Below are 9281 nucleotides of genomic sequence, written 5' to 3'. Positions count from 1 at the left end.
CGGCGGGCGCCCACGACGCGGTGGGCTGCCTGGGCGCCGCCATAGTGGGGACGCAGCGGCGGGCGGAGCGCGCGGCCGCGACCCGGGGACGGCGGGACCACCAATCCCGCTCTCCGCCTCAGCGCCCTCGCCGGGGGTCGGGCACATCCGCGGCCAATCGGGGCGCGGGAGCCGGGCGGGGCGCCGGGCTGACCAATGCAGAGCTGCGCTGCGGGCAGCGGGCGAGCGCAAGCTCGCGGAGGCCCAATAGGCACGGGCACCCCCACTTCCCCGACCCGCCCACCCCGCCCGCGGCGGGGACCCGGGCTGCGGGTGGTGCGGGGCCGAGGGGGCCCCGCCTGCTGGTCGACGCGAACACCTCGCCTAGGCTCCTCGGAGCACGTCCGCCGCCTGGAGACATCCTTCCCCCCCCCCCCCAGCATCACGCCCGGAGGGCGCCCGTTCGTGCGGACACCTGAAGCCCGCGGGGATGACCCAGCCCCTCGGGAGCCTTTCTCGCCGTGCGGCACGGTGGGCCGGGGCCTCCCGGGCGTAGAGTGCTGGGCGGTCACCGTCATTCCACGCCGAGGGCGCAGCTGCCTCCCGGAGACCAGCTGAGCCTCCACTGGGCTCTCGGAGGCCCAAGGCTTGGAGACCTCTGCGGATCCTGTGGGGTAAAGGGTGGGTGGGGTGGGGGCAGGATTCGCTGGCTGCTATTCGCTATTGCCCATTTCAGAGTCTGGCAGGAAGGGTTTTAGTTCGGGCACCGGACCACTCGCCCGGTCTACCCTTTGCAGCTCCCGAGGTCCCAGCTCTCTTCCACCCCCTACCCCTCCTTCCCGCAGCAGAGCACCGGCATCCATCTGGGGCACAATTTGAAACGTAGGACCTCCAGTGGGATTGACGGAAGGGAGAAGATACTGTCGGGCTGCGATCCTTGGCTGCCCACCCAGGGATCCTACCTTAGGAAAAGAGAGCAGTTTGCCCTGACAAAAAGGATTCTGGTTAGAACCTGCCTAAAACGCTTCCCTGGAGTGTGCCCTCTAAGTCCTGGGCCTGACTGCACTGGCAGGCAGTGAGGAAGAAAACCAAGGAGCCTGGAGTCCCTGGCTGGCTCAGTCATAAGAGCATGCAGCTCTTGATCTCGGGGTCATGAGTTCGAGCCCCCCTAACCCCCATGGGGTGTAGAGATCACTTAAAATCTGAAAAATACAACAGCCTGCTCTGTGGGACTTGAGCAACTCTTTAAACTTCGGGTTTCCCCAGAGTTATTACTTAAACTAAAATTCAAAGTGCAAAATTTCTAGAAAAACAGCTGCTTAGAATTCTTCTGGGGTTAGACCAGGCACCTCAGCCCTGCAGGTCATTCAGCAGGGATGGGGATGGTGGGGTCAGTGAGAGGTAGCAAGGCCTGGGACCCTGCCAAGTCTAGGGAAGTGTTCCTTCCCTTCAAAGATGTGTGCTCTGAGGGATCAAACAACTCATTAAGGCCTGGCTCCGCCTGGTCTCTCAAATGAATTCTTGGATGCTGGACGAAAAAAGTCAACTTCCTTTTCTTGGGCCCAGGAAGGAGTTGGCATAGAAAAGTGTCTTTGAAACCTCCTGTTCCTGCCTTCCCCCACAATCAGACACAAGGTAGCATCCACCTCCTAAGCCCCAGGACACAAAGAAGCATTGAGAGCTACTGAGCTGACCCAAGCCTCTCCGGCACCTGGAAAGGGCCAGGCCATCCAAGGGCCAGCTGGAGCAGCTCTACTGTGCCCACACCCTGCACCTAGTCACTGGCACCTCCCTGCCCTGCCGCTACTCTATCCTCATCCACCTGGACCCCAGAAACCCACCATCTTTCTCCAGGGAAGCTTCTCAGCAACTACAGACAGCTCAGAGCAGCTTCAAGACCCCTCTGGATCCCACTAGGAGCCGAGTCTCTTGCTCTTAAAGCACCTAAAATACACTCCTTCCTTTCAAGCTGGCTCCACAATTTGTACAGAACACGGATGCTTGCATGAACTTAGACTAGCTCCATGAATATAATAATCAAGCGCTGCAGGAGTGAGAGCTCAAACCCAGTTTGTGGAAGTGGTCTGGTCCTCTATGCCCATCTCTTTCCCATACCTAAGGCAAAGGAAGCAAAACAAAGTGCTCATAGCCACAGGTGCCTCTGCCCCCCATGTCCCACCTTGCTTGTCCTAACTCAGAGCCACAGGACCGGAGCCCATCGCTTTAGGACAGCTTCCTAGATCCCGCCCAAGTTTTCTTAAAGTGTCCAGCCCTTCTTCAGAGCCTATTAACTAAATACACCCCCAGCCTGACCCTGGGCCACTCAGGCTCCTTGGGGCAGACACAGCCAATCCTCTGCTCAACACATTTTATTGCTAAGGACAAGGTGATGCACCAGTTTTCAAAATAATTTGGTTTATAGCGTTCATACGTAACAAAAAACAGGGAAGTATTATAAATCTGATTCTTGTATACACAGGGTATAGGTGTGAAGCCCTCCAATCCCAGGCAAACAAATTCATGAGGAGCAAAACCTGTTTAACCCCTTCAGTGTTGCCCTCCAGTCCCTCCCCCACCCCCAAATCAGCTCCCTCCCACCCCCAGACCAGGGGCATACCTAAACCTGCCCCTGGTCTCCAGTGGCCCCAGTTCATCTTAACCCTCCCAGCCCCTGCATGATTGCAAATTTTCTGTTGACAAAATCACCCACCAGGCTCTGCCTGCTTCCATCATTAAGATCCCCCCTTCAGGGTGTTCCCCACCCACACCCTCTAATACTGTGCCACAGGGGCTCTGTGCCTAGAATGATATGGGCACAAACCCACACTGCCCCTATCTGCTCCTTCAAGACAGGACAAAGAGGTGGCATTAACTCCTTAACATCTCAATACTGCAGCTTTGCCAGCACTTCCTTGAGGCTGTTCCAGGGACAGATAGATGCCACACTCATCTCCAGCCAACCCCCAGGAGCCTTTACTCCACTCAGCTGAGGGCAGAATTTCACATTTTGTTTGCCCTGGACAGGCAAGGAAGAAAGTAAAGGCCAGGGGCTGGCAGAAGCTGGTCCAAACCAAACATACATGTGCGCACACGTACACACGCGCGCGCACGCGCATACACACACACACACACATATACGCGCGCACACATAAATACAAAAGGGGAGAGGGAGTAAGCACCAGCACCTCTGCCTAGTCGGTGCAGGTGATTGTTAGGAAGCTAAGTCCTAGGCCAGGAACAGGGCAACCAGCCCGGCCAGCACAGTCAACCCCACTGGAGACTGGGGCCAGTGCAGCCACAGCATTTCAGTGCTCAGCCCTTCAGCTGGGTGATAGGCGGCTGCTGCCACATGTCCAAGAAAGGCTTGTCCTTTCACTACAGCGGAATGCGAGGGGGGGGTGGCGGGTAGGGGCGTGAGAAGACGATGGGGTCGGTTATTCCATTCCTTTTCATTTTACAACTTCACTTTCAGAGACTTCAGAGTTCCAAGTGTCTGCTGTGCTGTGGAACCCCAGAGTGCTCTCGCCTTGATGGCTGGGCACCTCTCGGCCCCTGGAAGCACCTATTCCATGATGGCTCGGTATAGTGCAGGCTCGATGTAATCTTCCCGGTATCTTGAGTTGATCACTCGTTGCCGTTTCTTTTCCTGTTTAACCTCTTTCTCCGTGAAAATCTCATTGAAGCGCATGTCTGAGGCTACTGACTATAGAAGAATAAGCAAGCCAGATGAGCACTTTGTGGCCAACCACCCGGAAGGGAAAAACAAAATGACACACCCTTGCCTCATTCCCTCCCTCCCTCCCAGACCTGGAACAAGGGCACACAGAAAACACACTCACCAGTCTAGACTTGACTCTCTTGGGAAGCTCTTCATCCAGCGTGTACACATCATCTCTCTTAACCACAAGCTGTGAGCCGTCCTCGAACTCCACCTACCAAGCAAACAGAGGCCTTTGGCTAAGACATCCCAGAGTCTCTCCCTGGTCCCCAAAGCACAATGGCAACTTTCTGCTGTCACAGGAAGGATCCAGAACACTGAAGTAAGGACTGCCAAATTCGAAGCCACCCCCGGCAGACTGAACACAGGGCAGCCCCTAGCTCTAAAAAGGTTGTTACTGACCCCTGAGCTCTTCCAAGAGCAAAGTCTTGCCTCTAAGAGGAAGCACTGAATTAATCAAGAACTCCCCCAGAGCCCAACAAAAACGTTTGGCTACCTGGTACATCTGGATAGGATGGGATGCCACAAATTTGGCTCCGTAGACTTGGCCATCTGTCCATCTGACTTGGACCACTTCTCCCTCAGCAGGAGGACCCAACTGGAGGCAGTCCTGGCTCTGAGGGAACAGTAAGGGAGAAGGATGAGAGGAAGGCCCCCTGAGCACAGGGGTGACCACCACCTACTCAGGGAAGAATGAACCAGGGCAGATTCCTGCCCAGACACCCAAGCAAGGCAGGCTCTCTCCGAGCTGGAAGACACAATGGTTAAAGACCTACCTGCCTGCTAAGTCATAAGCTGGCCCCAGATCTCTGCCCTTGCTGCTTTCAGGGGACAGAAAAGAAGAGCCAGAATAAACTTCGAGTGAACTTCATAAACACAGTGCCAAGATCAAGAATCCTCCTTGTGTTCCTTCAACTGTCCCTCCAAAGAACAGGGGACAGAGCTCTACCCCGAAGAAATACTAGAACAAGAATTTCAGAGTACTATGAAAACATTAGCCTCATTCACTGTGCTGACCTTGGCAGTGATGGTATAAAATCTGTTACAGGCAAAACTGCTCTTATCTTAACACAGGGCAGGGGTTCCAAGCATTATTAGTTGTTACTACATCCTGTATCACTGTGTGCTCATAATTTAGGGTAAAAAGAAAAATACCCAGTCTCACATGACAATATCTCTCAACAAAGCAGAAAAATGTATTAATTCTGTCAAACCCCAGTCCTTGAGAACACGTGTGAGTACTCAAAAGGGCACTTTGCTGCATGCTGAGGTAGGATGGTTATCTTGAGGAAAAGCACTGTGTTAACTTAATTGTTGTGTTGCTGCTTTGTTCATGGAGCACCAGCTTTATTTGAAAAAATGCCTGACATAAACAAACTATAGTTACTCAGACATGGGTACTGGCAGACATCTTGGAAATGAATGAACAAGCCTGTCACTTTACGGAAAATATCAGACAGTACTGCCGAGGATAAAACTTAAGCTTTTGGAAAAATTAGAACTTCAGAAATGTAGTAATCACCAAAATCGGCTTGAAGCTTTGCCAAATTTAAAGATAATTTCTAAGAATGGTGACACTAATAAATGTGTTTTTTGATACTGTATAATAAAATTTAACATTTGGAAGATCTGCGTAGCCCAACGTACGAGTATTTTCTAAATAACCAATGTATGAGGTTGCAAAATTTGGCAGAGGTGAAGATCTAGTCTCAGTGCAAGACATACCAGTGGATTTTAATGTAACAGAGTGTACAAAGCTCATTGACCTGCTTTCAGATTCCACCCTGCAACTAACTTAAGAAACTACTACTCGTTGAGTTTTGGTGTAGTATTAAATAATCACAACGGTGGGGCGCCTGGGTGGCGCAGTCGGTTAAAGCATCCGACTTCAGCCAGGTCACGATCTCGCGGTCCGGGAGTTCGAGCCCCGCGTCGGGCTCTGGGCTGATGGCTCGGAGACTGGAGCCTGTTTCCGATTCTGTGTCTTCCTCTCTCTCTGCCCCTCCCCCATTCATGCTCTGTCTCTCTCTGTCCCAAAAATAAATAAAAACGTTGAAAAAAAATTAAAAAAAAAAAATAATCACAATGATATGAAAGGCTATTAAAAGACTCCTCCCCTTTCCAATTAGCACACAACTGTGTGAGGTTGAATTTTCTTCATAGACTTTAACCAAAACAATCTATCACAACGGACTGAATGAACACATGACATAGAGATTTGCAGGAAAATGGCATTCTTCCCACCAAGATTTTGTTTTAAAATAGTTGTTTTTCATTTTTAAAAACCCAGACTATTTCAAATCAATTAATCTCTATTTTAATTTCTAACAGAGTAAACACTGATAGACATAACCCACAGTCCTCAGTAACTTAAGAGTGCTGAGGTCATTGATCTGTAAGTCAGAGATAACACCACTTGCTTCTCAGAACTGGTATGAGAAGTGACAGACACACCTGACCTGAAGCACTTAGCACAGGGCCTTGTGTACTAGAAAAGCCTAGTAAATTATAGCTATTCCACTGCCACAAATACTGTTAATATGATCTTTACTATGACTTAAGTCTACCTTGTAAGTAATGAATGTGCTTCTAGCAACTAAGCTGCTAATGAAGTATAAAAGTGGGAAATACCTGGTTTGTCAAAGGAAGAAGTGGCTTCATCCCACTGCCGTGGTGCTTAAGCTCACAAGTGAAAAGGCTGTGCGGGTAAGGGAAATTCGAACTAAGTCCTGAATACTGAGCCAGGAAACCTAGAAGTGGGTCCAGGCAGAGCCTCCAGTGTGTCAGGTGTCAATAACATAAGCAGGCCAGGGAGGTCTCCAAGCAGTTTCTGCTTAGCCCCTTCAACTGTAAAGGACCACACATCTACTAAGGGGGCATGATGGGAAAGAGAGTTGGATTAATTCTTCCAATATCACACAGCTACTAGGCAATGGAGCTAGTATTGGCACAGTGGTTGGTTTCCAATGCCGGGCTCTTCCACTGCATAAGAACACCTTCAAGTGTAGCTTAGACTGAAATATAAGCATGTTTCACGGTGTTGCAGAAAACACAGATTCCAAGAAGCTTCTAGAGAGGAAGCAGGGCAGCCTAGCAGCACACAATTTTCTTTGCAAGGAAAGACCAGCACAAATGGTTCTTTCTGTTCAGGGAACTAATGGGCCTGAAGACCTGGCTAGAAATGGCGGGCTGGCCCACAGCCAGACCTACAAACACCCCCATCCCACCTGCCCAGGAAGCTCCTTGCAGACATTACCACTATGTCCTCAGGATAGAGATTGTCACTGAAGGAGCCATCGTCAAAGTTGACTTCATAGAAGGTCTCGGTGGTGAGCCTGACCACCTCACACTGGTAGAAGCGCCCGTTCTTGTGCTTGCTAATGACCTTCTGGCCTGCGGTGATGCTCTGCAAGGCCCCCTTGGCACGCTGGAAAAAACAGAGGCTTGGGTTACTCCCACATGGAGTTGCCAGGACTGGAAAATGGGGACCAAGATCAACTGGTTGCCCTTTACCAGGGAGAAAGAATGGGACTGGAAAAATAAAAAGAAGGGGATGGGAGCTGAACCAGGTCTTTTCCATATATCCACACCTCAGCAGGGACACTACCAGAAACCAGTGTCCTATTTTCCTCCATAAATGTAGCACCTCCCTAGTTCCCATTCCACAACTGGTCCTTACACCATACTGTCTCCCAAAAAATACTCTTGTGTTAACTTCCCTACTGTTGCCGGGAACTGACCAAATAGCATCTACTAATGCACACAGCTTAGAAAGACATCCAGGGAGACACTCAACAGGAGATCTGAGCCCAGGGCCCCAGACAATGCTCTACGCAGATCTCAGCGCTAGTTCCCTGGACATCCGCAGATGCATGTGACAAGGGGCTCCCATTACAAGGGCCATGCCAACCCTCACATCACCCCGTCATTCTGAATTTGCCCTTGATGGAAATGGCATCACAGAGCATCTGGTAACACTGTATCCAACCACTCCCCACCAAGTTCCCCAAGCACTGCGCTCCAGCCATGCTGGCCTCCTTGCTGTTCCGGGAGCACGTGTGCCAAACACGTTCCCTCCTCAGAGCCATTGCCCTGCTGTTCCCTCTACCTGAAATGCTATTCCCCAGCCCTCTGCACACTCACTGGCCCCTCACAACCAAATGTCAACCTACTGACGCTGTTCCTTATTATACCTCTTCCATTCCCCTTATCCTGCTACATTTTTATCCACCACCCTTCTCCCATCTGAGATACTCTACTTATGCATTTCTGTATGTCTTTCAACTACATGCAGCAAGAGGACAGGCACTGTTTTGTCTTGTTCACTTATATTTCCAGCACCTAAAGTTGGGACTGACATGTAAGAGATGCTCAATAGATATTTAAAGAATGATTAGCGAGGACACATGGGGGGCTCAGTTGGTTAAGCATCTAACTCTTGGTTTCGGCTCAGGTCATGATCTCACGGTTCATGAGTTCAAGCCCCATGTCAGTCTCTGTGCTGACAGTGTGGAGCCTGCTTGGGATTGTCTCCTTCTCTCTCTTTCTTTCTCTCTCTCTCTCTCTGGCCCTCCCCTGCTCACTCACTCTCTCTCAAAATAAACTTTAAAAAATTAAAAAACTACAGAATGATTAGTGAAAACAATACTACATAGTACCCCATTTTCTCAAAGCATCAGCAGTCCATGGGTGCCAATTTAAGGATGTGCAATGTTAATGACAGTCCCCAAATCACCATCCTGACTCCATAACAAAACTCCTGCTTCCCTGAGCCCTCTGGGCTCAGCACTACCTCACCCACCACCCCTCCAGAGTTTCTTCCTCACAATGACTATCTTCCCCCTTCCTGAGCTCCTAACCCACCTGACCACCTCTCATGCCCAGTGTAACATCTCTATGGAAAAGGAGAAGCCAGTCGGCCAACAAGGCCTTTTCCATGACCCCAGATGGTAGTGACACGTTTGCTCCTCCGGACTGGTACTCCACTGTGCCCTTCACTACCATATTTCCTGCACTGCTGACAAATCTTCATCACGGTCTCTTCTAGTAGCCTCTAACTTCCCCAACTACAGTCTGGTTTCTGACCAGAAGACCCCCCGACAACTCCTCAGTATGGGGCACCAAGAAGCATTATACCAGACCTGCCTGCCCCAGAGCACACAGCTTCCTGATCCCCTCCACTGGCTTCTGTCTGCCCTTTCTCGGCTGCTTTCACTGGCTCGTCCTCTGCCATCTGCTCCTTACATTAGGAATCTCCAGAGTCCAGTTTCTAATGGCAACTGGAGTGAACTACCCTATTAAATGCAGAGAAGATCCAAATCTTCACCCTCATCGTTACAGCAGCTGTTTCCTGGTAGCTCCATCAGAATGCTCCAGCAATGACCTCAAGGTCATCCTCTTTTTCACCTCTCCCCCTTTCCCCTGGAAACCTGCCCTGCTCTGAATCAGTTCTGGACACAGTTAATAGCATCACATTTTCATCCTCTCCATCTTCCAGGAGAGCCACCTGAGCCATCTTTTTTTTTTTTTTTTTTTTTTTTATTAATTAAAAAAATTTTTTTTTTCAACGTTTATTTATTTTTGG

General features: G+C 50.4%; 1 protein-coding gene across 3 annotated transcripts in view; it reads right to left on the bottom strand.

Moving 5' to 3' along the window:
* Nucleotides 1–2930: 2930 nt before the first annotated feature.
* KDM4A (lysine demethylase 4A) overlaps nt 2931–9281 on the bottom strand; it is a 46884-nt gene continuing 40533 nt past the window's right edge. For 2 of the 3 annotated variants that reach the window (XM_040469942.1, XM_040469941.1), the window contains exons 19-22: nt 6954–7124; nt 4194–4313; nt 3819–3911; nt 3542–3682 (exon numbers count right to left, since the gene is read on the bottom strand). In XM_040469942.1, the coding sequence (XP_040325876.1) occupies nt 3542–3682; nt 3819–3911; nt 4194–4313; nt 6954–7124 (525 nt within the window). Of the gene's footprint in view, nt 3683–3818; nt 3912–4193; nt 4314–6953; nt 7125–9281 lie in introns of all 3 variants that reach the window. The other variant, XM_040469943.1, reaches the window with a different exon arrangement.

The sequence above is a fragment of the Herpailurus yagouaroundi genome, unplaced genomic scaffold (genome assembly GCF_014898765.1).
Source record: "Herpailurus yagouaroundi ecotype Mexico unplaced genomic scaffold, PumYag 77, whole genome shotgun sequence".
NCBI lineage: Eukaryota > Metazoa > Chordata > Mammalia > Carnivora > Felidae > Herpailurus > Herpailurus yagouaroundi.
Note: the sequence above shows the minus strand (reverse complement) of the source record. Positions and strands in the feature narration are given on the sequence as shown.